We start from the raw sequence: 27,627 nt of genomic DNA on the forward strand, positions 1-27,627 counted from the left end.
GGTGGGTGTTTTGCCATCAAACACTGTTGGTCTATCAAAAAGTAAGTCCCTCTCATTCGTGTGTGTGTTCTGGAGGCTCATTCTTCAAGCAGGCCATTTCCTCCTCCCCAGCCCTGTCGTGTCCAGGGTGAGGGTGGAGGGGCCCCGCTCTGTTCCCTTCCTAGCAGAGCAGCCAGGCTACCCAGGTCTGGAACCCCATTCTGGCCTCCAGGTCCTTGATGTCAGTTCAACGTTCTCTGTTCAGGGCACTTTCCGAGAGGCCCCTGGGGCAGCACGTGTGGAAGACTGCCAACTGTGCCGCCCTGGGGCCTTCTGTGGCAGAACAGGCCTGACTGAGCCCCAGGGGCTATGCAGTCCTGGGCACCACTGTGGGCCTGGTTCCAACACCTCCTCTCCGGTGAGTGCAGGCCCTCCTGGGCCTAAGGGAGGCAAGGCTGGCCTGAGCTCAGAGGCCTGGGCTGGAGTCAGGGGACACCAGTACCTACCTTTAGGGCTCACGGCCTCTTGGGGTAACAGAGCAAAAAATGGTGGGACGTTGCAGAGACAGAGCCAGTAAAACTGCAACCATTAAACATGGCCAATAAAAATGTGGAAGGGCCAAAGTATTTAATATCAGTTTCCAGCTTTTACCTAAAAAGCCACCAAATACAAATAAGTCATCAGTTAGGAAAAAGCACAACAGAGCTGACAATTAAGACACATGAACCAAAGCCATTTCTGTACAATATGCATCTACTAATCATCAAAAGCAAACACAGTTGCTGAGGCCCTAAGAAGACACTGCTGAGGGATAGAGTCCATTTCCAGTGGGCCGCGCCTGGGCCCAGGCTGCCGGACAACAATCGTGAAACATGTTGACAAGAGCCTCAAGGCAGTTTGTACCCTTTGATCCAATACTCATGTGGGAAAGAACATAAAAGGGAAAAAAATGTCATTCATTTAAATATGTTAAAGATGTTCAAAACACCACACATTTTAACAGCAAAAACACAACACAAAACAACACAAAGGCCCAGTAATAGGAAAATATCTAAGCACAGATATGGAATACCATCCAGCTGGATAATAGGTGACAGTTAACAATGACAGGTAGATATACTGTCGATACATAGATGACTGAAAGATGATACATAGGTAAGAGTGAGAGAGATAAGACCAACAGACAGATGTGTCTTACCACAAGTGTAGCAGCACTTTCAGCAAATAGGCAGAGAAGTGGGATTGTTTAGGCTACTCAACATTAAAATTTATTTCATTTTTCTGAAAAGTTAAACTCCCAGAGCATTTCCCAGAGGGGGGTGTAAGTCAGGTTGATGCGTGTAAATGAGCAGGAGTGCACTACTGGCTGACTGAGGCAGGCCTCCTCACAGAGGGGTTCAGAAGGACTATGAGGGAGCCCAGTGGAGAGAACCCCCTTGTTCTCAACTTTTAAAACTCAACCGGACCCTCTTCCTCTAGGAGGGACTCCCCTTTGGTGACCTCTGCCCTGCTGGCCACTTCTGCCCTGCTGGCACCAAGGATGCCAGGCAGAGGCCCTGCCCAGTTGGCACCTGGAATGCAGAGAGGGGGGCACAGGATGTGAGCTGGTGCCTGCCCTGCCCACCTGGGTTTTTCTGTGCTGCAGCAGGCCAGGCTGCCCCCAGGGGCCCGTGTGCACCAGGTGAGGGCATCCATATCTCCCCCGATGGCCTGGCAGGAAAAGCACCAAGCAGAGGATGGTCAGGTCTGCCACCTGGGCTCTGGCCCTAGGACCCTCAGCTCCTGAGGTAGAGACATGTTAGCGAGAGCTTAGGGGAAGTGTGCCCAGGTCAGTGAGGCTCGGCTTGGCCTTGGGAGGCAGGCTGGAAGCTACTAGGTGCCCCTTCTAAATGGATTGTTCCAAGTCCTGAGGCCTAGATGAGGGGGAAGGAGAAGGAAAAGAAGGGCCAGGGATGAGGAAGGACAGTGGTGTTCCAAAGGCTAAGGAAGAGTCTTCTGCCTGCTTGGCCCGGGAAGGCCCATTACCTTGTCTGTGATTGGGACAACACTTTGACCTTCCCCCAAGGGCCTCTGGATTGGGGGGGGGGGTTCCATGTACAACAGAATATCCATGGGTTCACTGGGGAGTGAAATTTAGGTTCAGATGGATGAGACACAGGCACTCTGCTCCACCATCCTGCTCAGCCTCCCTTTGACTAAATGGTGAACACGTATTTGAAGATGTACATTCAAAGGGACCTAGTTAATAGCTCATCTGGGATATCCACAGAGCATGTTGCCATCAAAGCTGTTATTAGTGTGGCAGGACCCTTATGGATGGGAAGGCAAGTAGCACAGCTCCAGCACCAAAAAATAGACCAGCCTGAATGCCTTCTCTGCTTCTAGGATATTACTGCCCAGGAGGGGCGTGGACCCCGACACCTCTCAGTGGCCCATGGGGAGATGGTGGCTCTGTGGGCCACATCTGCCCTGAAAGCTCACAGGTGGCCACATCCCAGACAGATGGGCATCACAGCAATGGCTCAGGTACTTGGGCTGGCTCAGAAGGCAGACCAGAGTTGCTATAGAAACCATCTACAACACAGGGTGTGCAAGGCCACAAACTGACACAGATGCTTTACTTTCCAGGCCAAGAGAGCCACCAGGAGAGGACCTGCCCTCCCAGTCATTACTGTCCCCAGGGCACTGGCCACATCCCCTTTCCTTGCCCTCAGGACATGTCCAGTCCATGGGAGGGCCAAAGCCCAGCCCAGAGCTGTTGGCTATGTTTTGCAGGTGAGGAAACAGAAGGGAGCAGTTGGGGTTTCTCCTGGAGAGTCAGGTCAAAACTGTGTTTTGGGGCCTGGGGAGCAGCAGGACACTGGAAACCTCTCTCTGATGGCCTAGGGTACAGGAGGCCCTGGGAACAGTGGTCAAGGACAGGGCCTTTGGACTGGGCAGAAGTCCAGTGGCACTATTCCTTGCTGTGGGAAATCACTTAACTCAGTTTCTCATGTGCCCAATAAGAATACAGAATATGGGAATTTGTATTATTGAGGTAAAAATTAGATATGACAGTAAATAAATGCTTACCTTGACTGAGGCAAAGAAGTGGCCATAATACAGAAGAACAGGTTCCATAGAGGAGACAAAGGGCTTGGCATGGTCCTGGGTAAGTGAGGATGTGTACTCAGTGACACTCATGTCATTGGCCCAGAAGTGACAGCATGGGACTGGGCTTCTTGCAGGGCAGGCTGAGCAGTGGCTCCATCCAATGCCCTGCTTCAAAGGGTGGGAGTGTTGGGAGCATTGCAGGCCTGACCTTGGCTGTACTTCACTCCCCAGGGCAGCATCAAGAGACCTTCTGGCAGAGTGAGTTAAGTGTGGGGCTAGATAAGGGCAGCTATGAGATCGCAAATCATGGAACCTCTGGGCTGGGGGAGCCTCAGGCAACAGGACTTCCTTCCCTGTCCTTCCTCCAGTGACAAGATTGGGCCTGGCTGGTGACCCCACTGAGGTCTTGTGTCTCCCAAGACCCTGCCATCGTGACCTCACTGCCACCCGTGCAGGTTCTCTGTGGCCAGAGCCAGCACGGAGCTCATGGGCAGCACTCTAGGACTGTGCTGTGGGATGAGCACCAGTCCGGCAGCCCCTGCCAGACAGCACCTCTACCCCCCACCCCCACCGGCTCAGGGGTGCCCCAGGGGTGAGATTATGGACCATCTCCCAACCCCAGACCTCCCTTGTCCAAGGACAGCCCACAAAGAGCAGCCACTGTTTATCCTCCCCCTTGTGACATCAGTGTCCTTAGGGGTGTGGAGACAACTCTCATGCAAACTGTAAGATGTTTAAAACTGTTACTCTGTCTTCCTCCTTCACCTGCCTGTTGCTGGTACAACATGCACTGCACGTGTTTCCTATGCTCACACATGCCCGCAGATGTGTACACATCATGCTTCCACAGGTAAACCTGCCAGCTTGGGGGCAGTGACAAAACCAGGATCACACATACTTTTTTTTCTCTTCTCCTAACTTCTCCTGTCCTTCTTCTTCTTAGAGTTTATTACCCATAGATTATGTGCTCCATGAGCTAATAAAGGGTCATAATGCTGCAAATAGAAATAACAAACTTGGCCAAGAAGGGAACAGGCTTCCAAAACAAGTGTCCCAGAGGCCTTCATTCAGTGGCTCAGACTCTGCTTCTCAAGCTGGGTGTGGAGCCCCCAGTCCTCCTGGTCTGTCCTGTGCCCACCTTTCTCCAGCATAGGCCAAATGCTGGCACCCCTGTACTTTCTCCTCACCTTTGCAGTCTGCCCAGATAATTTCTGATTACATCTCTGTGCCCCACCCCCACACCTGGGGCCCCACCCACTGTCCCTGTGATGAGCCAGGACTGGACAGGACCCTGGACTGGAGCTGCCTGGGCAGTCAAGGGTGATGTCACTCCAGTTTTTAATCTCTGCTACTGTATTTCAGGAAATGTCCTCTGCAGAGGGTAGGCAAGACTGGGAATACTGAGTGATTGGTTTGGGTGTGGGAGGGGCTATTTTGTGATCCCACCTACTTCTGACTTTGGGCAGGAGCTGAAGTCACCCAACCTGACGGAGGCATCCATGACATGGCAGGGGGCCCCTGCCCTCCAGGCCACTTCTGTCCAGTGGGCACAGCAGTGCCCCTGCCTTGCCCTGTGGGTACCTTCTCAGATCGGTGAGTGAGAAGCCCATGGGGGTAAGCCCAGAGCTGTCTTCCTCCTGGTCTTCTGTCCACATGGACCATCTCACTGGCAGCATCCCTCCACCACAGAAGGACATCAGCCTCAGAGCAGGGCTTCCACTTGACCTGTGACCAGCATTATAGGTAAAGGGAGTTTTCTTACCAGAATAAGGGCAGGCAATATGGGCTGCTGGGAGCTTGAGAACATTCATACCCGAGAAAGAAAGGCCATCAGGTATTCTGTGCATCTGCCTGAGTCTAATTTGAGAGTAGAGTCCCATCTTCCCATGTTTAGGAGCATCCCAGCCCCCAAGAGAAGGTACTCAGGGCAAGGGGACAGCTGTGGAGCCAATGGTTGAAGGGCTGGTGGATGTTCTGCCTATTGCTGCCAGACAAAAAGGTCTGTGGCCCTAGACAACTGAGTTTGAATTAAGATTAAGATGGAAAAGGACAACTATACCCAGACAGCTGTCTTGGGGAGCAGCAGGGGGAGAAAGAGAAAGAGAGCCCTGTTGAGCTCTCCTCCAGGCATCTTCCAGAATGAAACCACCTGCCTTGTAAGCAGGAAGAATCCCAGGGAACCTAAAAGAGGAGAAATGAAAAGGCAGCTCCAGAAATGCATGGTCCCTTGCCAGGACATGGCTACTCCACCTGGTCCCACTGATGCCCAGGTTTCTCTCTGTCTCTCCAGGATGTTTCTCACCATGGCATCGGAGTGCCTGTCCTGCCCCTTTGGCCATTTCTGTGGTGCATCTGGCCTCACTGCCCCCTCTGGACCATGTTCACCTGGCTACTTCTGTATGGAAGGAGTCTCCTCCCCAACCCCAGCAGGTAAGGGGTCTCTTAGGACTGGTGTGGGCCCTGCACTGGCCCAACACCCAGAGGTAGATGGGCACTCTGATTATGGGAGGTGACTGGGTGCGGGGCAGTTTGAGGACAAAGGGGAAGGGTGTGAACAAGCGGGCCTGGAGAAGATCCTTGGCTGGAGTGTTTAGAAGTCTGACTGCTATTCCTGGACCCACTGGCCTCCTGCCCTGTGCCTGTAGCAGTATTTCTCATGGTTGGCTCACTGCCCTCTGGACTGTGGTCATTGGGCTCTTGTCACATTTGTGGTTCTGAGCCCACCTCAGCCCCACCCAACCTCCTAAATCAGAGCCCCACTGACCCAAAGATGGAGACGCCATATATTTTCAAGAATGTGGGCAGGGAGAACCTGGGGGCTTCCAGAGACCAGCCAGCAGGTTCCAGAATGGTACCCTTTGAGGAACCCAGAGGTGAGCTGAGTGTGGACCTCGTCTCCCATGAGGGCCAGAGACAGCACCCGTGGGGAGGTGGAGCACAAGGTAAGCTCACAGGGAAGACCCTCTGCACCCATGTTCTCAGAGGATGCCCTTTATTCCTTGGGAACTTCTGAAAGGGGAGAGGGATGGTACACACAGCACTGAGCTACAACTTTGGTGAGGGCCATTGAACCTAGGCCAGGGCCTTAAAGTCCCTCTTCTCAAGAACTTCCATTTGTCCAAAAACCATTTGAGGCAAAAACCCAGTTCCATTATGGAAAGTGAAGTTCTGGGGAGTCGGGTGGGCAGCAAGAGAGCAGGAGTCATGACCCCAGTGCAGGGACTTGGCGGGGGGGGCGGTTATAGGAGGCACAGGGTTCTGCTCACAACCACACACGAAAGCAATGCTTTCTAAATCCATTTTTTTAAAAATAAACACTCACGTTGTGTGTCCTCAGAAGAACACAAGGGGGAATATAAAAAAAAACAGGCTTTGAGTCTGGGCGAAGCACGGAGAGACGCTGGTCACAAAAATCAGTTACCATTCCAGGATGCCATCCCCACTAAAAATGGGTCATTATTCCTGCCCACCTACGAAAGGGGGATTTTCTTTTTCTTTTTACTTTTTCTTTCTTTCTTTCTTTCTCTTTCTTTCTTTCTTTCTTTCTTTCTTCCTTTCTTCCTTTCTTCCTTTCTTTCTTTCCTTTCCTTCTTCTCTTTCTTTTTCTTTCTTTCTCTTTCTTTCTTTCTTTCTTTCTTTCTTTCTTTCTTTCTTTCTCTTTCTTTCTTTCTTTCTTTCTTTCTTTCCTTCTTCTTTTCTTTCCTTCTTTCCTTCTTTCTTCCCCTGACCCTGGGATCATGACCTGAGCCAAAGTCAAGAGTCAGACACTCAACCAACTGAGCTACCCAGGCAACCCGAAAAGGGGATTTTCTGAGGTTCAAATACACATGCATAAATATATAACGTATATATAAAGCATATATTCTTTGATCTGGAAGATGCTATATAAATGTTAATTATCAGCATTATTTATTTCTAAAACCCTTGAACTTCTGCCCCAAACCCAAGTCCACATTTGGTCTTGGTGGCACAAGTCACCCCAGGCTCCGTTATGCTCAACAGTGACTGGGCCTGCACTCCTCACTTAGCTTCCTTCCTTTCTTCAGGCCACGCAGAGCATGGGGGGCCCTGTCCCCAAGGCCACTTCTGCCCCAGTGGGACCAGCCTTCCCCATCCTTGCCCTGCTGGCTCCTACAGCAACCTGACTGGCCAAGCATCCTGCTTCCCCTGCCCTGCTGGCTATTACTGCCCTGAGAACATCACCACTTACAGCGGGCACCCCTGCCCCACTGGCTTCTACTGCCCCAGAGGTGAGTGCCTGGGCCACAACTCCCAGAGGCAAGGCTGAGCAGCAGGGGCTAGTATAGGTGGCAAGGGTAGGGGTGGGGCTTGGTGCTTGCTGCTCTGTAAACTGCAGCAGCAACCAAGGATCACACAGATGTTCACTGCTGAGACTGTCCCACCACCTGTCCCAAAGGCCCAGGGAAGGACTGGACCTTTCACAGAGGCTGAGCCCAAAGCAAGAGGCCTTGAGCAGCAAATTTCATACAAGTGTTTTGCTTTACCTTTAAAATTCATGAGAGTTTTACTTTCTACTCTATAACATAATCCCATTGACTAAAAACTAAAGATTTAAGATTACTTTACCAGTATGTTACAAATTTGGGGCCACATGCTTTTCAGCAAAGTTCACCACCAGGAAAATGATTCCTGAAAACTCTATGGCTTTGTGGACCCTGGGCCCGGGACCACACAGCCTGGAAAGCCAAACATAAGCTATTGGTGAGGCAGTGGCTCCTGTGGCTCAGGCCAGGTATTTGCCAGGACAGGTCCTACGAGATGGCACCAGGAGCAGTGAGTGGCATGGTCCCTCTCCTTAGCCTTGAGCCCAGCTGGACTCCCTCCTCTGAACTTTGCTTTTCAGGCACCAAATATGCCACCCAGTTCCCCTGCCCTCGGGGCTACTACAACCCAGACCCAATGACCCAGAGCCTGGACAGCTGCCTGCCTTGTCCCCCAGGCCACTACTGTGGGCAGGAGAATCTGACCCAGGCCTCTGGACCATGTGATGCAGGTGCGCTTCCCAAAGCACCCTAAGAAACTCCCACCTATCCCCGTGCTTCCTACTGCTGTCCCTGGACCTGGGGTGACCTGAACTATCTCCTGGAACAGCTACTGGGAGGAGTAGGCCTGCAGCCTGGGTGAGCTCAGCCTTTGACCCCTGGGGTCCCCAACAGTCCTCTTGCCCCACTGCCTGCCTTTCTGTGCTGATCTCCACCCCAGGCTGGTTCTGCGTCTCAGCAGCCTGGACCGCCCGCCCCTTTGACCTGGACAACTACACCAGCACCAATTGCCTGTGTCCAGCCACGGCTACAGGGGGGAAGTGTCCAGCTGGATCCTTCTGCCCTGAGGGCAGCTCAGAACCCATGCCCTGCCCACCAGGCTCTTTCTGCGCCACCTCTGGTAAGGACCCAGGAGCCCTCTCTGGCCACTGTGCTATGACCCAGGCTTGGAGACGATTGAGAGAAATGGTAGGAACCCACCTTGCTCTTACCAGCTGTGTGGCTGCAGGCATGAACCAATATTTCCCTCTATAAACTGAGAACTGATGTCTGTACCTGCCTGGTCAGGTGGTGTGCTTGGCAAGCCTACAGGAAGGTCTGTGCTAACATAAACTTGCTGCCATCATGGTTGAGTGAACACAGGTGGGTCATTGCAGAATACCAAGGGAAGGCAAGTCTCTCTGCAGAGGAAGGAGCTCGGTGGCCCCTCACTTATGCCCTCTCACGAATCCCCGTGACTGAGTGACGTCCTGAGCACCTGCTGTGACCAAACACTCCCAGTCACTGAGGACCCAGATATGAACTAGACTCTTCCTGCCCCAGCCTCTGGCCACCCTCAGATGGTAGAGCATAGTGAGGCCAAGACCCCCGCCTCTGCTCAGATCTCAGCTCTGTCTGCTACTACTGACAATGCCTCAGGCCCTCTGTGAGATGAAAGTGGTACCCCTGTCACAGGGTTGGGTAGAGGAGAGAAAGAGACAAAGCGCTGGGCATAGGCTCAGCCACTCATGCAACTCCCAGTCCTCCGGGGCCAGACACTGCACAAGGACCCCTGTCTGTCTGCATAAGGAGGCTACTCAGCCTCAGCCTGGCACCCCCTCTCACCCCCAGGCCTGTCCACACCCAGTGGGCCCTGCCAGGCTGGCTACTTCTGTGCCAAAGGAGCAGTGTCCCCAGCTCCAGAGGATGGGCTGACAGGGGCCCCCTGTCCCCCAGGAACCTTCTGCCGTGAGTGTCTCCATGGGCCCCACTCTCAGCCCTACTCGGCCTCCTGCCCAGAAGGCTGCTGACAGATCTTACTTCTCAGTTTGTGTCTGGACCCTGGGGCAATTGGGAAGAAGCCAGAGGGAAAAGGGATGCCGTAGATGGTCCATCCCAAGGCCAAGGAATGTTGCAGTGGGGAGTAGTTAAAGTCACTTGGGATGTTTGCTGTGATTTGAGTTGTTTGATGTGGACAGCTGAGAACCGACAGCAGTGGCCTTGTCGCATCAGAAGTCTCATTAGCTGTCACTGTATGAGCCCACATGATGATCCTCCAGCAGCAGGTGAAGGGCTTGAGTCTCTCCATGTGATGTGGAGGGGCCAGGGAGCTGGGCTTCAGGGAGGTTGGCAGAGATGGGTCCTACAGGCAAGGTCACCATGGGTCCTGCCCCATCTCTGAGGCTGGGCCCACACCTGTTGCCCTTAAGGAGCCTACCCCCTGGACCTGAGGCCTCCCCTCAGCCAGGCCATGGCTTTGCTGCCTCCCTGTGTCCTCAGCTGCAGCATCACACAGGCCAACACTGTGTCCCGCTGGCACCTTCTCCGGCCTCGCAGAGCAGACCATGCCCTCTGCATGCCAGACCTGTCCACGAAGCTTCTACTGCAAGGAGGCTGGTCTACAGGCCCCCAGTGGGCCTTGCCCAGCAGGTGAGAGGCAGCAAAGATCTTCAGGTGCAGGGAAGGGGGACAAGGTCTGGGGGGGAGAGCGCCCCAAGGGCAGCTGTCTGGGTCCTGGGCTCCACAGCACAGCTCTCAAGGTCCTTGTGGCAAGAGACCCTGTTATGTCTAAATGTCTCAGGGAGAGGATAGTCTTCCTAAGTGTCCCTCCCTCCTGGCCAGGTTATTACTGCGACTCTAGTGCTGGGCCCATCAAGGACTTCAGCCTATATCCTTGTCCTCAAGGCTATTACTGCCCCCTGGGCACAGCCATGGCCACACACCACAGGTGCCCAGTAGGTACATATGGCCCTCGGAGAGGGCTAAGGAGCATCACTGAATGCCAGCTGTGCCCTGCTGGGAAATTCTGTGCACTGGCAGGGCTCGCGGCACCAACAGGTATGTCCTGGAGGGCAGAAAAGGACTTCGGCATAGGGTGGGCTTGATTGGTGGGTCCCAGAGCAGGCTGAGGAGGAGATGCTTCAGGGGAAAACTATATGGACCTGGATCACTGGTAAAGATGGGGGACAGAGCAGCAGGGTGCTGGGCAAATATTCCACCGCCTTCCCAAGACCCCTTACATCAGAAACACTGTGTCCCCACATCCCACCCCAGAAAGTCAGGAGGTATGGGGTCAGACCTCAGTGTCTAGTTTTAAAAAGTTTTCCAGGTGATAGGGTACCTGGGTGGCTCAGTGATTGTGTCCGACTTTGGCTTAGGTCATGTCTCACGGTTCCTGAGTTCAAGCCCCATATCAGGCTCTGTGCTGACAGGTCAGAGCCTGGAGTCTGTTTTGGATTCTCTGTCTCCCTCTCTCTCTGCCCCTCCCCCACTTGCTCTCTCTCTCTCTCTCTCTCTCTCTCTCAAAAATAAATGTTTAAAAAAATTAAAAATAAAAATAAAAACATTAAAACTTTCCAGTGATCTACCACCCAGAATTGGGAGTCCCTTCATCACAGTATACCTGCCTCAAAGTAGAACCACCCCCGGCTGTCTGCTGTCAGCACAGGGTTCAGGGGTTCTTCTAGAGGGCCTTTAACATCTCAGCCCCTGCCCCCCACACCCCATTAGCTTGGGTGGCTTCCCTATGAAATGGCTGGAAATGTTTTGAGCAATAAGGAAAATCTAGTCCTGGCAGTTGACAGTCTCTAAGGAGGGCAAATCTCAAACTGGCCCAGACCCCACAACCACTTTGACCTGGGAACTTGCACTGACTGAACCTGGAAGAGATTCAGGACCCTGCTCATCCGAGGAACAGGGTGGCTTGGGCTGGCTTTGGGTCAGGACACGTATAGTCTATGGCCATAGTGGGGGAGGGTCTGGGGACAGCATGAGCAGCCCTGTGCCTTGTGGTGTGTTCTCCAGCAAGGGGTACTGTGGGAACAGCTGACAAGATGTCCTTTCTTCTAGGAGACTGTGCTGCAGGGCACTGGTGCAAGGGAGGAGCCACTAGCAAGGACCCCATGGATGGGGCACGGGGACTCCTCTGCCCTGCTGGGCACTACTGCCTTGAGGGTACCTCACCACCTCTAAGTCTACTTCAATGGTGGCAGGGTGGGAGGAGGTCAAGGCCCTTCCAGCCTCCTGCTGTTGAAGGCAGGTCTCTACAGGTTTTGAGCCTTTCTCCCAGCACATGAGCCATGGCCCTCAGTGGAGGGCAGTGCTAAGCTGTGCAGGGCTGAGTACAGGTCCCTTCTCCCCAACATGCCCTCCTGATTCTGCTCAACAGTCCTCACCTTTCCCCTCCCTGGGAACCCTCCTCTAACCTGGCCCTCAGAAAACCTCACTTGAGCAACTGACCTTCCTCCTTTGCCCTGAGGATGCTTTCAGGGGCCTGGTTATTCCTCCCCCATTCTTGCAGAATGGCAAGAATCTTCCTTTCATTCAATAAAGTTGACTCAAGGACTCCAAAGCTGAACTGGTCCCTGCCCTCCCCCTAGAAGCTGAGAAGGGGAAGCATTTCCATCCTGGTCTGCTCAGAGGGAGAAATCCAAGGGATAGAAGCCTAACTCAGTCCAATGTTTCCCTCTGGGCCACTGGGGGCCTCTTCCCTCTGTCACTCTGACTTTTGCAGGAGCTCCTGTCCCCACTCAATGCCCACCTGGTACCTGGTCTGAGGAAGGGAACAAAACCCCAGAAGGATGTCAAGATTGCTCTGGAGGGAGACTCTGCTCTAGCGGCCACCTGACAATCTGGCCAGCACCTTGCCACCTAGGGTAGGCAAACACACCCACATAGATTTGAGGGAACAGTGTCCACAAAGTAAGGAGGTAGTTCCATTCCAGGATTGATTCAGCCAGAGAGCAAGGGGGAGGAAATCCCTACAGTCAGGAAGGAGCCACCCCCACTGGCCTGTGAAGCCTGTGGGCCACTTGCAGACATGCAGAGGTTAAGTCATGCCAGAATTCAAGAAGCAACAGCCTAGGAAGGTTCCCAGGCCCATGCTAAATGTCCATGCACTGCCTGTGGCTGCATGCTCCTCAGCAATTGTCCTTGGCTGAGGCCCTTTTGCTTGGCTCACATTTTTCCAGTGTTTCCTGCACTGGAGGAACTGCCCCTGCCACCCCCATGGAGGGCCTCTCTGGGAGATCCTGCCCCCCTGGGCACGTCTGTCCTCTGGGAATGGTTGACCCCACTTCGTGTCCTCCTGGCTCCTACACCCCTGGCACCCACACAACAAAATGTTACATCTGTCCCAGTGGCCACTACTGTGTTCCAGGGCTGAGGCCTCAGCTGTGTCCAAGAGGTGAGTGTCCTGCCAATAGCCCAGCTGACAACCTTTCTCCACTTCCCTCAAAGGCCTGGCCTATACATTCTAATAACAAGGTGGTAACTCCGGGATTTACAGAGCATTTCTATTTCCTGGGCAGGAGCCCTGCAGCAGAGATGCCGGGCCTCCATGCTGGACACCAGCCCAGCGCCCAGAGCCTGCCCTCTGTCAGCTTCCTCCCCATCCCCTGCCTCCTCAGTCCCTAATCTTGGCCCATCTCCCTTCCCAGGTTTCTACTGCCCTGAAGGGACAGGGCTTGACTGGCAGCCCTGCCCTCCAGGCACCTATGGCCCTGTGCAGGGACTGAGCAGCCTGCCAGAATGTCAAGCCTGTGATAGGGGCAGGTTCTGCCCAAGTGCCAATGCTACAGAGGCTGGTGGACAGTGCTGGGAAGGCTTCTTCTGCTCCAGAGGGTCCACCCGGCCCAACCCAGAGGCCGACACGGAAGGTACCAGGCCCTCCCTGTTGGACACTGATCCCCTACCCCATTTTCTAACCACCCCAAACGGGAGGTAGGGAACATATTCAGAGCCCTTCATCCATTCCATCAACCCAAAGAGACTGATGAGCCTGTTCTCTCCAAGAGACCTTGGGTGCCTATCATGGGCTACCTGGGCTCTCACTCGTGGTGGAGGGTGGGGGCAGGGCAGGCAGGACATGGGTGCCCAGCATAAACAGTGAGTTGGTATTTGTCTCCACTACCTACTGTCCCTCCTGAGCAGGACAGCCCAAGAACTCCTGTATCCCACACAGACCAGGCTGAGGGCAAACACCAGGGCAGACCTGAGGAAGCTTACCTTATGGGTCACGGAGAAGTACTCTTTAGCTGAGCCCATGCATTTGAGTCAGCTGGTACATAATGATACTGAGGTTGGGGGAGAGCCAGGTCATCAAATCTGAATATTGGGGGTGGGGCCCATCCCAGGCATGGTCAATATGTTAATCCTCCCAAGTGGTTCTCATTGTATAGCTGAGGGATTGTTCCAGTGGTTTTGATCTTTTGGGGCTCAAGTCCTCTTTGGAATCCAGGGACCATAGGGCAAAATCCCATGATTCAGTCCAATCCCTATCTCTGGCAGAAGGGAAAGTGAGGCTCAGAAAAATGGTCTGCTTTGCCTAAGGGCACACAGTCAGTAGCCAACTTGAGTGCTTAGGCCCACTGACCCCGGTCTAGCTTTCTATCACTCTGCAGCTGCCCTTGGGCCTAAAAGTCACACATTCTTATGGAGGCCTAGACTCTGGTGAGGACATTGATGCACAGCTCATCCCACCAGCTCCTGATCCTCCAGCTACAACACCCCTGTCTACTCAGCAACAGCCCAGAACTAGCTGGTTTCCATCTTGAGTCAGCAGGCAGCCCTGGTGGCAGGCCTCTTGGAGCAGGGCCCATGTGGGTTGAGGGAGAGGAGAGAAGACACAGATAAGCACCTCCAGAAACTAGGAAAAAATGTTAAAATACCAATCAGCATGAGAAGGTCTGCAAAGGCCTCTACAGTAAGAGCTGGAATGGGTGATGGAAACCCTGCCTCAGTCTCAAATGCTGTCTGTCCACCCCTAGACCCCAGGGCTTGAACCTTCCAGAGAGGCCCTGCCTCCCTCAGATGCCCTGCTTCCTTCAAGAGCCCCTTCCAGATGCCACCATCCCATGTCAGGACAAGTTTCCCCCGATCTCTTCCCTTCTGTAACAGCAGCATGGGGCTATGGTGGAATAACCAGGTGCAGAGGGTGTGACCAGTGGGGGTGCGGCACCCACAGCCCAATTCCAGGGCCCAGAGCCTATACCAGCAATGCAGAAGGAGTTGTTTGGAGTACCTGCTCCTCACCACTTCCCAGGGGTCAGGCTGACTTGTTTCTTGGTTCCAGAAGAGGCTGGCCCATGTCCTCAGGGACACTACTGCCCCAGGGGTTCAGCCATACCCCAGCCCTGCCCACCTGGCACCTTCAGCACACGGATCAAGCTCAGCTCAGAGGTAGGGAAACTCCAGCCTGGGAGGAGGCTCGGTATGGGAAGAGCACTGTTTGGATCTAGCCAAACCTTGAGGTCAAGGTTGTCATGGGGACTGGAGAACAGGGCACCTGGCTGTCTCCTCCATCCTTCAGGTCTGTACGTGAAAGTCGTTTTCCCAGGGAGATCTTCCCTGGCCCTCCTTACCACATATCTTACTCTACCATAGCATTTTACTTACTGGCCTTGTTTATTTTCTGTATTCCTCACCAAAATATAAGCACCACAAAGCTAGGGAGTTTTGTCTTTTGCTCACTACTCTATAGTTGGAAGAGTGCCTGGCCCATAGCTGGCTCCCAGCACGTACATGTTGGCTGCATGAATGACTGTACAAGCTGACTTAGGAACCTCAGAGGCAGCAGCAACCCCCTTGTGGCAGGTGCATGTTGGGGGTTGCAGGGAGCACAAGGAGGGAGGTCGGAGAGGGAGTGAGAGGCCAGCTATACAGCACCTGGTGCTCACCTTGAGGACTGCTACCTGAGGGAGATAGAGGCCAAAGTAGGGTTTGAGCAGAGGAGTGACATGAGACATTACTTTATAATACATATTAATATATAACTTATAAAACACCACCATGGGATGCACAAAATTCTATTTTAATTGCTAGGTTCCAAAAGTAATTTTAATATCTGGCTCTCTTCACAAGCCACTCCAAATTGTGGTTTGTAGTTCACCATTCAAAGACCCTCCTATTGTTAGAGAAATATTCCTGGCTCGTCAAAAGGTCCAGGAATGCCAGCTCTCTAGAGTGCTTGGTCCTCCTCACTCAAATGAGCAGAGAGGTCTTCCCTGAAGGTAGATCAGAAGAACAGGCTTCTCCTGTTGTTATTGGTCAAACTACAAAAGAACATGGAAGTAAAGAGGAAAAAAAGAAAGCAAGCAGAACAACATGCTGATAGAGTAGTTTTGGAGTGTTAAGCCTTGACTATCATAGGGAGTTTGTGCCCCACCTGGAGAATGTGCAAGCAGAATGGAGCAAGGTCCTATCAGGGGTGCTGTAGATGAAGGAAGGTGAACCAAGACAAGATGTTCTCTGACCTGAGGCCCCTTTAAGGCCTTCTGGTGTGGTCTCTGCCTCCCTGCCTTGGCCGGAGCTGGGAGTTGGCATCTTAGTGGGGACATCTCCCATAGGCTGCCTGCTCCCCGTGCCCGCCTGGCCACTACTGCGGCTCTGCAGGCCTCACCAGCCCTTCTGGGCCCTGCAGCACAGGCTTCTTCTGCCGCCATGGAGCCATCGTACCCAATGGCTCCCTGGAAGACGGGACCGGTGGCCCTTGCCCTGCAGGTACCCCCTGGGGACTGGTCTGAAGAGGAACCTAGGGAGATGGGAAGGGAGCAAGCTCCAAGGCTGCCACTCAGACAGGGGCCAACAGTCCCCTGGGCTCTGCAGGAACTGGGCTTAGGATGGGGTTTCCTGTGGCCCTGACCTGTTGGATCTGTTTCCCTTTCAGGGCACTTTTGCCCCCCAGGCACTGTTACCCCGAGGCCATGCCCAGCAGGCACCTACAACAGCCTGGCCTCGCAGGGCCACTGTGAGTCTTGTCCTGAGGGGTGAGTGCTAAGAGGCTGTCCTAGGGGCTCATGTGTCCAGTTGGGCAGAGTTTGCATTCCTGCTACAGAAGGTGGCTGGACCAGATGCTAGCTAAGATCTCTTTCAACCTGAGTTTTCTGTGACTTCAAGAAGTCACTGAAGAACTTCCACACCTTCTAGTCACCTTTCTTTATAACTCTTGATCTCTTTATTGGGTATCACTGAGTCATTCTTAATTTCAAACCTAGGTCTTTTTTGCTGCAATTTAAGCCATTTAAGTCCCACCCGACCCCCCACCCAGCCCCCTGTGCCTTAGCTGTAATAGAGCTATGATATCGCCAGGTGGGCGATAACTCCTTAGGCCAGTGATGGAAGGCCAGCCCAAGCAGCCATCTCTGCCCCACGTCACGAAGCTGGGGCTTCCCAGCCCTGTGAGCCCCCTCATCCCCACTTTTCTTTTCTGTAGTTTCTTCTGCCCGGCAAACACCTCCTCGGTGGTGGGAAACAAGTGTCCAGCTGGCCATTACTGCCCTGCTTCCACATCCTTTGCTTCTCAATTCCCCTGCCCCAGAGGCACCTACAAGCCACAGAGAGGGGGTGCCCAGCAGTCAGACTGCACACCCTGTGAACCAGGTAAGGGGACAGGTACATATCCCCAATCCTACCATGTTAGGCCACATCTTCCCTGACCAGTGAGGCCAGGACTCAGGCCTGTCTCAGATGGGGATGCTTTGGCCATAGCCCATGGTGCACACTAGGTCAGCCCACATTCGCTGGCTGGGGTGGAGGTACCCCAATCCCTCTGCTCCCCATGCCTGAGCGTCCTGTCTTCCCCTCTCTCCTACAGGTTCCTACTGCCTCCTACCTGGGCTAGTGGCTGTGTCTGGGCCTTGTAGTGCAGGGTTCCACTGTACTCAGGCAGCGGCTGTCCCAAATCCCACTGATGGGATCACAGGAGACCTCTGTCCATCGGGCCACTTTTGTCCCAAGGGTAGCCCCAAGCCCACTCCATGCCCCCCAGGTGAGTTACCGATGGGGTGGGGTTGGTAACCAGCAGTGCACATGTCTGCTCTGGACCCTTGAGAGGGGGAAGGAATGAGGTCCAGCCTTGGGGAGACATCTTGGGAAGGGCACAGAAGAAACCCCTAAACTATACTCAAAGAGCAATGTCCATCCTGAATGCACATAGCATGGGACTTGGGGGTAGAATGATGAATGAGGTGGTTAAGAGCTTGGACCTTGGCTCGCTGGGGGAGACTTGAACATGGAAGCGTGTATGGCAGAGGCACAACAAGAAGTGAGTGATGCCTTGCAGCACAGATGGGGGGATGAGATGAACCTCAGCTGTCAGGGCTCAGACCTCCAGGAGATGAGACAGCCCAGGAGGCTGGGGAGCCCTTCAGCCACTGGTCTGTGAGGCCTAGCAGGCAGAGCAGGATCACCACTCGGTTTGAGAGGCGCCACCTTGAGTCTCCATGTGGGAAAGAGGCCCCCTGGTGGTAGCCATGGAGTATATACCTGCAGGCTCTCTCCTGCCCATCCCTGGGGCCATGTCACGGGAGGACTGCCAGCCGTGCCCAGCTGGCTGGTTCTGCTCCAGAGCCGGCCTGAGCTTCCCAGAGGCCCCATGCGAAGGAGGCTGGTTCTGCCCCAGGGCCTCTGTCTCTGGGCATAGTCCAGGTAAGGGTGCAGCCTCCTCACCATTTGGGTAAGGGGGGAGGATGTTATGGGACCCTCAGTGGGCTGGCTTAGAAGGAGACATGCCTGTGGTCTCAGGCTCCTGTGGCCCAAATGCAGTGAGACAGGCCCTTGTGACCTGGAACCTGCCATGGAAGGAGCTGATGACACCAGGTGTTAGCAAGGCTCCTCATGCACCCAGAGCACAGAAAGGGAGAAGGGAGACACTTGGGATGAGTGATAAGAAAAGGAAGAAACAAGACTTTTTAAAAAATCAGTCAAAGATGGATAATCCTGTGCTTTGGGGGAGGGAATAAAAATACTCTAGAGCTATATAAGACACTCTAGTGAGAGCAAAGGAAGGGCCTTCACCCCTCATGTACTACCTGGGGTCCAGCAGAGAAGAGGGAGAAGGTCAGACCCCTAGGACAAGGATGCATTAGAGCTCTCCTTAGCAGAGCCTGCACAGTTCTGTCTTCTAGGGCCTCTGTTCTCTGGAGGACACTGCATTTGACACAGCATTTCCCAAACTCACATGTCCAAAGAGCCCATGTTTTAAGAAACATCTGACAGGACAAGGACCCCTGGAAACAACTTCAGTGAGAGATGCTCTGACCTGGAAGCCTGGGGCTGCCTCAGGTACCTTGTGAGGTTCCCAGTTCTAACTCCCATCCTGTGGAGAGCACTGTCTTTCCACCCCTCTCAGTCCCGTCACTGTAGACCTGGTTCCTTCCCACCAAGGGACCACCAGGAGGTTCCTACAGGCCTTCCACACAGGGCTGGTTTTCAGCTGGACCCTCCCCTTTAGGCATATATAGGACCAAGGTATAAGAAGCCAGGCCTGGGAGTGTCATACATCATAAGTACCATGAATCACATGCCCCATCCACTCAGCCACACTCACATGGAGGGAGTAAGAATCATTCTGGGCTCTGGCTGGAAGGAGATGTGGAGTCTCCCAAGAGGGAATGATTGTCTCCCATGGCTTTTCTAGGCACTCTCTGCCCCACTGGGCACTCATGCCCCCCAGGCAGCCTGGAGCCCCAGCTCTGCCCCCCAGGGCAGTATCAGGATGAACCTGGACAGAGTCTCTGCAAGACATGCCCTGCTGGAAAGTGAGGAGCTGTTGCCGGGACTAGGCTTCCTCCTTTATCTGGGTGACACCTGACCTTTCCTGCCCTCTCTGAGAGTAGAGGGGCTCATACATGTTTCAGGGACCAGTGACCATGGGCACTGCATGCACCCTTACCTTGCAGAACCCAATGTAAATAAAGCCCTAACGCCAATGCAGGGGCTTTGGAGGGCTGCAGACTTTGTGTACAAGACTCATAGGACAGGAGGCCATTGTCCTCCTTGATGCTCATTTCCTCTGACCTCAGATGGTTCTGGGGGGGTTCACTTCTGCCCAAATCCATCATGCTCCAGGAGCTTTCTTCCTCTAGAGGATCCTCAATGCCTAGAAAACCTAGGGATGTAGAAAGCCCTGACTCCTTCATTCTTGACCACCTACTGGCTGTTTCCGCAGGTTCTGTTCCTTTGGGATTCAGAGGCCAGGCGCCAGGCCTATTTGGCCAATGGACTGTCCTGCTGGCTACTATTGCCCTTTGGGTACCTGGACCCCCACCCAGCACCCATGTCCAAGGGGAACCTTCCGAGAGTGGCCTGGTGCACGCAGTGCTACGGATTGTAGACCTTGTCCTGCAGGACAATTCTGTTCAGATTCAGGTGACAAGAGCCATCTCTCTGGGATTCTGAGGGGTCCTTTTGTGATCCATTTGTCCCAGAGGCACTTAACCTGTCTGAAGGTGACATCCTAGGTCCCCTCCCATCACATATGACCTGTGGCCCTATATAAGGGATGCTACCTGAGGCCTGAACATGGGTATGGGATAGGAAGGCAAAGGCGACCTGGTTCTGACCCCTAAGAATTCACAGTGGGGAAGGGGATGGAAAGAGACAAGAACATGAATGTTACAGCCCAAGCATGCTGATTTCTGGCAGACAAGATGTTCTGGATGTCCTGGGCAGGAGAGGGACATCAATCCCACAGGGGTGGAGGCTTCATGGAGTGCTTGCTATGGGCTTTGAAGGTAATGGCCCTGTTCAGGAGTCAGGGGTTTCCGTCCAGAGCAGCAGGGGGCAGGACTTCAGGGAGACCCTGCCAGGACCGAGCCTGAGGATGAGAGAGTAGACATAGCAGTAACCATGTTGCAAAGAGGAGGAAGACAGTATGGTGTGCATTTGTCAGTTTTAGCTGACTACTCCATTTATGTATAGATCATCTAGAACTAGATACAGTAGGGCAGTAAACAGAATAGTGCACGGTACTAAGAAGCAGAAGAAGGGAGGTGTGGATTCCCACAGATGGTCCCCTGGGGATCCCCATAGGAGCATGGGTGTGTCACACCAGAGTAAGACTAGGGGTGTAAGGCATTGGCCCATCACCTGCAGCCAGGGTGGCAAAGCCCTGCACATCTCCAACTACCACAGCAGGGCCTGTATTTCTAGGTTCCTAAGTGAGCACTCATTCATTTTGGCTCTATATGATCCTATGGCATGTGACCAGACAGGCCTTTTAAGCTCATTTATCGTCACAATAGAGATGCCATTTTACAGATGACAAACCTGAGTTGAAAGTGGCCTCCTGCACAGGGAGTGAGCAGCAGAGCTGGGAAGGGATGCAGAGTCTGGCTGCAAAGCCTGGTACCTTGAGCTTCAGGACACACCACACTTCCCAGCTTAGGCACAGTTCCAGGCGCTCTTCCAGGTCCCTTTTTTCCCTTTCCTTCTCATTTGAAGCCAGGCTCACTGTCATAGACTCAGCCTACCTCCACCCCCTCTCCATAGGATCCGGGAAACCCTTCCCAGATGGGCCATGCTCAGCAGGTTATTACTGTCCTCCTGGCCAGACCTCAGCCACCCCTACATCTTTCCGGTGTCCCCGTGGCTTCTACTGTCCAGAGGGATCTCCCCAGCCAAGGGCCTGTGAGAATGGAACATTCCAGCCCCAGGAGGCCAAGGGGTCTTGTGAGCCCTGCCCTGCAGGATTCTACTGTGAAGCATCAGGCACAGGTGAGCTGATGAACACAAGGTCCCCATATGGTGCTGGGTCCCAGGGCAAGATTCCAGTAGTTTGAGCCCCTGTAGGAGTGATGCCTGATGAGCAGGAGGTCCCCTCCCTTGTTCAAGAGAGAGGGGAGGGACTAACCTGAGGTGGCACAGTAAATCGGCTCCGTACAAGAGACCCCTGGTATCCTCCCTTATGCATTCATTTAGGTTTGGCTTTAGAATGTATCTCAGGAGTTCTTATGCCAGAATCTTGGTTGTCATAGTCATAGTGTTATGATGCACATGCAGCCTATGACAACTGGCAGCAAAGCGGAGGGAAGGGGACCCTGAAACAGTCCAGGTACGAGGTAAAGACAAGTTAGGGACTTAAGCTGGGAGGAGGGATTGCATGGTGACTCACCAGGATGTCCAGTGCCCAGCTCAGGATGGTAGGCACTACATGCAGGACAGAAAAATCTGAGGTCTAGGACCCTAGGATCTAGTTGGCTGTGGCCCGACTCGGTGTCCACACTCAAGATCATGATATGGTCGTGTTCCTATTTAGAGATACACAGGTGGTTACTGACCCAGCAGAGCCCAGGAGCAAAGAAGTGGAGTCTTCAGACCACTGCATGGGTGGTGGACCTAGTGTGCCCAGCATGGGCAAGTGCCACCTTATAGAGAAACGGAGTTTTATGCTCAAGAGTCAGCCTCAAGGCTAGAGATCTCACAAGGCTACAGAGGTTTCTTGGGCAATACACCTTCTGCCACGATGACAGATGGACAGCCGTTGAGGGTCCCTCTCCCACCCAATATGCCCGGGAATTAGACAAAGAATAAAGCACTTGACTGAGGGGCTGGGCCAGGGCAGCCTTGGAGCTGGGGGGAGGGGGGTCCCAAGTCTCTGACCAGGATGCTCAGAAGGTAGGGCTCTTACTGCAAGCTCAGGCTGACCCTGCCATTGCACCCTAGGTCTCACAGCCGGTGGCCCCAGCCTGTGCCTCCAGGGCTACTTCTGTCCCCCTGGCTCCCACTCAGCCACTGCCCACCCATGCCCTCGGGGGACATTCGGGCCCAGGCGAGGGGCCAGTGCAGAACTGGACTGTGAGCTGTGCCCAGCAGGTTTGTGGACTCTGGACAATGAGCCATTAAAAAGCCTAGACTAAAGGGCTGAGGAGAGAATAAGGAAAAGTAGAAGGAGGGCAGGCAAACAAATCCATTAGGGAATGTGCCTTGGTCCCCTGTGCCCATATTGCCATGGTAGCCCCTCATATGCCTAACAGCTGGGTCAAGGTAAGCAAAGTCAAGTCCAAGCATGGGTCAGAGCCCCATTGATTTCCTGTAGGCCCACAGTCCCCACCATCCTTTGGATTCTCCAGGCCTCTTCATAGCCTGTGCTCCAGCCTACCCCACATGTACCTCTAGGGCTCAGGGTGAGACCAACCCCCATGTTTTCTTCAGAGACCAGGTATGGCTGGAAAAAAGCACTGCCCTGGGCAAGGCAGCTCCATGTGTCTCTAGCTCATTCTGCCCCTCACTCGTGACTCTGCCTGGCCATCATGCCAACACCCTGTGCTAGTCTGAGAGCCTGGGGAGGGGAGGAGCATGTGGGGCATAGCCTAAGAGAGGCAGGGCTGGTGCCAGAGCCAGAGGGAGGTGGGAGGGGTCCTTCTGTCACCTGCCCCTTGCGTCTGCTTCTTATAGGGATGTTCTGCTCATCAGAAGGGCTGTCCCAGCCATCAGGGCTCTGCCACTCAGCCCACTACTGCACAGGAGGTGCGGTGTCTCCCACCCCCCTCAAACACAAGGTATGTAACACTAGGCACGTGCCCCCAGACATGTGTCTTGAGTCCACCCTGAACAGTGGCTTTTTTTCTTTTAAAGCATTTGCCTTCTTGTGTGACATCTTGGGTTTGATGGCATGTGACAATAATAGCAGTAACATAAATAGAGCCTTTAGTTGGTACTGGGCAATGTTCATGTGTCACATACACATTGACTCAGCAGTCCTCGCAATGGCCCTGTGGGAGGCCCCAGGGTTACCCCACTTTAGACATGAAGAAACAGAGAAGCATGTGGAGTAATGGATGTTCTCAAAGCCACATGGTGAGAAGGTGACCATCAGTATATTAGATCATTATACTGTAGAGCAGGGTAGTGGAGAATCAGTTGTGTGGATGGACTCATGGACTCATGTTGGACAGACAGATGGACAGATGTGTATTGGTGTGTTAGCTGATTGTCTCTGATTCTCATTTTGTTACTGACTTGTGTTGTGACCTTGGACATACCTGCCCCTTGCCCTAACTTCCATTTTAGAACATAGACTGCCCCAATTCTACATTGATGCCACAGAGAAGAGACAAGGTCAGGGAATGAGGAAGAGAGGGGGAGGAGGTCAATACTATATTTAGGAAGTAAGAGACACTTCCCAGACCTCCTAGTTCATCCTCCATAGGCCTTTGACTGACACAGTTGGAAGCACATAGTAATGGGATGATTTTGCATGTAATGCTCTTATTTGAGGTCTCCCCACCCCCAGGTGCCAGCAGAGGTGTTTGCAACCTGAGACCACAGCTCTAATATAAAGGCCTTTCTTCCTTCTCTCTGACTGACAGGTGGAGGCCCCAGGACTTTCTGGGAATGATATCTGCCCTCCCGGCTTCTTCTGCCCCAGAGGAACAGGCTCCCCAATGCCATGCCTGCCTGGGTCTTACTCCTCTGCCCCAGGCCTGGCCAGCGAGGACCAGTGCCAGCCGTGTCCTCCAGGGCACTACTGCAGCAACCCTGGGCTCTCCCATGTCCCAGAGGCAGAACTCTGCGATGCAGGGTGAGGGGGTCCTGACCCTGAACTCCTCAGGTGCAAAGAAGGAGGAGGGTCCCTAGGTCAGGCCTGATAGGGCCCCAAGTTACAGATCCCATGGTCTCTCCCCAGTCCCTGTAAGGAGCCTGAGCCAGGGTAACTGTCGCCTAGGATGTAGGCCTCTGATGTGTTGTCCCTTTGATATAGGACTGAACTGATCCCACCCTCCCAGCACTGACCTTCCAAGATCCAAGGAATGCCAATGTGCCAGGACAGCCCTATGGTCCCACTAAGTCTCAGGGCAGCCTCCACACCCTCCACTACCAGGCCTTGGTCTTTTCCTCGTTGGCCAATGGCCAACCTGTGTCTGAGATTCCTGACAGGTACATTTTCTCCTCACTGTTGAAAGGGCTGGAGACTGGCCACCAGTAAGAAGGAAGTCCTGTTCCATCGGTTCACAGGACAGAAAAATCTTGGAGAGGGAAGCCATGCTTATCCTGGAAAATGTCTGACCCTTCCCAGAACTGTGCCTGAGCCCCTACTGTATAGTTTCCTATCACAGGGGCAGAGACATGTTTTAGAGTTGAGGACCAGAGGACCTCCTTCCATCCCAGGGATGACACTTGGCTGTGGCCATACTGAGCTTGTCCTCAGCACAACTCTGATAGCCTGGGGCTCCAAAGGCTACCCCTTTCTCTCACCTTTTGCTTGGCCAGGACCCCATCATCATGCTAGAAGTGGTTCAGCCACAATTCTTCATTTCCTCAGGTATATCTGCCTGGGAGGCAGTGCTGTGCCCTCACCTTCTGATGGAACCCACGGATACAGATGTCCTCCTGGCTTCCACTGTCCCTCAGGGGCTCACAGCGAGCAGCCCTGTGAACCTGGCACCTTCAGCCCATTGCCTGGGGCTGACACCTGCCTGCCTTGCCCAGGAGGCACCTACTGCCAAAATGTTGCTACCGTGGAGCCCACCACCTGCCCCAAAGGTAACGAATGCCCTCAGATCAGCCTCTTCCATCACTCTCAGGGGTAGAGCGACATTGGACATGACTGCAATGGACAGCGCACCTCAGGGTTCACTGTAGTTGGCGCCCCCGGCTCCCAAAGCTCGACTCTGTCCTGGCACTGAATGCTCGATGGCAAAACCTCAGCCCTCCCTGGCAGTCAGAGACTGCCAGGACAGTCTCTGACTTATAAAATGGGGCTAATTATGCTGCATAAGGAGGACACAGGCTGAAGGTTGCTGAGGACTGCCAGGGCCTCCCTCACACAGTCTGTGACCAGCCTCATATATTCATACCTCCCTATCACCGCAGGTTTCCAGGGTGCCCAGAAGGTAAGTGTGCATATTCTATGGAGGGAGGAACACAGATCTGAGAGGCTGGAAATTCTGGTCAGTCCCATCCTGATCCTAAGGTGCTGCTGTCCTTGGACAGCCACCACCTGTCTGCAGAGTGAAACCAGAGGATTTTGAGAACCCCACCCTGAAAGAGTTGAGTAAATGCCCCCGGAGAAGACTACAGCATGTCTCTTGTGAGACTCTTAACCAGGTTGCCTGTTGGAATGCTTCTAGGGCAGCTATTTCTTGAGTGGGAATACTGGGGGGGTTGTTTGAGGTACACATGACCCCACTTTCTCTAACACAAGAAACTCTCTCTCCCAGGCCTATCAAGCCAGACCAGACCTATTACTCATTCTTACTATGTAATGACTCCAGAAACCTCAGTGCTGACGTCCCCACACACACATGCACATGCATGCCCACACACATGCACACAGGCACACCTCTGCTGCCTGCACAGACCCCTTAAAGCCCCCACCCTCCTAGCCTAGATTCTAACCCTCCCCACCTTCTCCCACCACCTAGGCCAGCGTCCTCTTCCCTGTCCTTCAGCTGTGCTCTCTGCATCCCTCTCAGGGCTTCCCTCACTTCTCTGCCATAAATGATGAGGTTGTAAGGCCCAGGGAGTAGCTATGGGGTTGGGACACTTGGTGTCCACTTACTCATATCTTCCCCACAGGTCACTATTGCCCAGGAGGGACACCCTCTGCTCTTCCCTGCCCGGAGGGAACCCTGAACCTACGGGAAGGTGCTCTCTCCCCCAGGGCCTGTCAGCCCTGTCCTGCAGGAAGATACTGCCCTGGTGAGGGCAACGGGCAGACTGAGGGTAAGTACCAGCGACCCAGAAGAGCTATGTCCCAGCCCCACTGCAGAACTGCCCGCAGTGCACTTCTTGGCAGGGCCACAGCATTTGTCTGGGTCTGGCTGCCTACCTCGCTGTGACCTCCTGCCACTTCCTCCCTTGGGCCCTGCTCCTCCCTCTCTCCCCCAAAAGTCCTCAGCCTTGTGGCCAAGAGCAGGTTCTCATTCTAGCTCTGAACTTAGTGCAGGTGTGACCTTGGACAAGTCACTTAACCCCTCTGACCTCTGTCTCCTCCCCTGTAAAATGGGGTGATAACTGTACCCACCTTCCACAGTTGCTATGGGGAGTGTGGTCCCTACAAACAGGAGCTCAGAACAGTGCCTGGCGCACAATAAGTGCCCACAGCTGTCATCTCCTATAGCTACACCTCACCCTAGATTCCAAGTGGAAGCCACCAGCTCAGGGCCATGGACACCATAGGTGCTCAGTAATCCCTTGTTTCCCTGACTTTTCCTTCCTCTTGCTTTAATTTCCATGATTCTCTGGGGTTTGGGATAGCAGGCAGGGACCAGGGAGGAGGCAAGAAAAGGGCCTTCCGCAGCACAGGCAGCTGGTAAGGCTTCTGATGCTGCCCTAAAATTCTAGTCTTTCTGTATCCAAGGACCCTGCTCAGCTGGTTACTACTGTGAGGGGGGAGCTTCCAGCCCCACTCCCCAGAGAAACTCTGCCTTCCCCCTCAATGGACCCTGTCCCCGAGGCCACTACTGCCCCCAGGGGACTCTGTACCCTGTGCCCTGCCCGATGGGGACAACAAGGAGAAGCCCAGGTGAGCATCTGACTTGTACTTTCCCACCCCCTCCCAGCTGTGGGCCCCTCCTTCTTCAAAATCCCAGTGTTAGCACCGTAGACACAAACAGCACAACAGAAGCATCTGTTTGTCAGGGTTTCTGGGGCTCCCACTAGGGTGGACATGAGGCTGGGAGACAGGCCTGTGCCTAAGTGTGGATGTTAGGGCTTCCCACCCAGGACAAGGTCCACTCCTCCACCCTTTAGACCATGCCCAATGCAGGGCTTTGTCTGCAAAATGCAGGGTTGTTCTTTTGGCCAACCAAGGCAGAGATGCCCTAAGCGAGGCTTTGATCAGTGGCTACTTCATCCAACACATATTGTGCTAGGCACTGGGATGTGGCAGCAAGCCAAGCAGGGAAAATGTCCTGTCTTCAGGACTTGATATTCCAGCATGGGGACAGAGCCCATGAAGTTCAACCTCCTTATCCAGGTGGCACCTCCGAGGGGAGCTGCAGGCCCTGCCCAGCTGGCTCCTTCTGCCCTGGCCTGGGCCTTAGCTCTCCTATCAGCTCCTGTGTGGCTGGCTCTGAATGCCCCTGGGACCTCAGGACCTCCATCCCCATGGCCGTCCTCTGTCCTCAGGTACTTCCCCAGGAGCTGCAGAAGGGAGCCCAGTCCCCAAGGCTTGGGAAACCAGGGGTCCCCACCCAGGATTCAGGCTGGAGCCCTCCAACTGTGGGCCTTAGGCCAGCTCTTGGTGCCTTGTAGGAGGGACCTCAACACTCCCATCTCCCAGGCCCCAGTTCTTTCTCCAACTGGCCCACCCAGCCTCCTGGCTTCCTGCACTCCAGTCACCATGACCTGA

At 53.9% G+C, this 27,627-nt stretch overlaps 1 protein-coding gene and 1 long non-coding RNA gene across 2 annotated transcripts in view; one reads left to right on the forward strand and one right to left on the reverse strand.

The window, feature by feature from the left end:
- LOC102899369 (SCO-spondin) overlaps window positions 1-27,627 on the forward strand; it is a 133,552-nt gene that overhangs the window by 66,044 nt on the left and 39,881 nt on the right. The window contains exons 19-50 of the mRNA XM_045037028.1: window positions 245-397; window positions 1,459-1,660; window positions 2,365-2,505; window positions 2,608-2,754; window positions 4,539-4,665; window positions 5,363-5,502; window positions 7,119-7,322; window positions 7,937-8,086; window positions 8,296-8,475; window positions 9,186-9,302; window positions 9,834-9,983; window positions 10,176-10,391; window positions 11,403-11,507; window positions 12,067-12,208; window positions 12,524-12,738; window positions 12,992-13,210; window positions 14,626-14,732; window positions 15,899-16,052; window positions 16,219-16,318; window positions 16,765-16,931; window positions 17,146-17,319; window positions 17,823-17,978; window positions 18,970-19,090; window positions 19,501-19,700; window positions 20,823-21,047; window positions 21,996-22,145; window positions 22,728-22,831; window positions 23,642-23,853; window positions 24,595-24,815; window positions 25,851-25,997; window positions 26,635-26,799; window positions 27,253-27,404. Coding sequence (XP_044892963.1) covers window positions 245-397; window positions 1,459-1,660; window positions 2,365-2,505; window positions 2,608-2,754; window positions 4,539-4,665; window positions 5,363-5,502; window positions 7,119-7,322; window positions 7,937-8,086; window positions 8,296-8,475; window positions 9,186-9,302; window positions 9,834-9,983; window positions 10,176-10,391; window positions 11,403-11,507; window positions 12,067-12,208; window positions 12,524-12,738; window positions 12,992-13,210; window positions 14,626-14,732; window positions 15,899-16,052; window positions 16,219-16,318; window positions 16,765-16,931; window positions 17,146-17,319; window positions 17,823-17,978; window positions 18,970-19,090; window positions 19,501-19,700; window positions 20,823-21,047; window positions 21,996-22,145; window positions 22,728-22,831; window positions 23,642-23,853; window positions 24,595-24,815; window positions 25,851-25,997; window positions 26,635-26,799; window positions 27,253-27,404 — 5,163 coding nt within the window. The remainder of the gene's footprint in view (window positions 1-244; window positions 398-1,458; window positions 1,661-2,364; window positions 2,506-2,607; window positions 2,755-4,538; window positions 4,666-5,362; window positions 5,503-7,118; window positions 7,323-7,936; window positions 8,087-8,295; window positions 8,476-9,185; window positions 9,303-9,833; window positions 9,984-10,175; window positions 10,392-11,402; window positions 11,508-12,066; window positions 12,209-12,523; window positions 12,739-12,991; window positions 13,211-14,625; window positions 14,733-15,898; window positions 16,053-16,218; window positions 16,319-16,764; window positions 16,932-17,145; window positions 17,320-17,822; window positions 17,979-18,969; window positions 19,091-19,500; window positions 19,701-20,822; window positions 21,048-21,995; window positions 22,146-22,727; window positions 22,832-23,641; window positions 23,854-24,594; window positions 24,816-25,850; window positions 25,998-26,634; window positions 26,800-27,252; window positions 27,405-27,627) is intronic.
- LOC109493243 lies at window positions 19,941-21,375 on the reverse strand. The gene is made up of 2 exons (XR_002739121.2): window positions 21,184-21,375; window positions 19,941-20,148 (listed from the first exon to the last, which is right to left on the reverse strand). It is a non-coding gene; the product is annotated as an uncharacterized LOC109493243 (long non-coding RNA).

The sequence above is a fragment of the Felis catus genome, chromosome A1, assembly GCF_018350175.1.
Source record: "Felis catus isolate Fca126 chromosome A1, F.catus_Fca126_mat1.0, whole genome shotgun sequence".
Classification (NCBI taxonomy): domain Eukaryota; kingdom Metazoa; phylum Chordata; class Mammalia; order Carnivora; family Felidae; genus Felis; species Felis catus.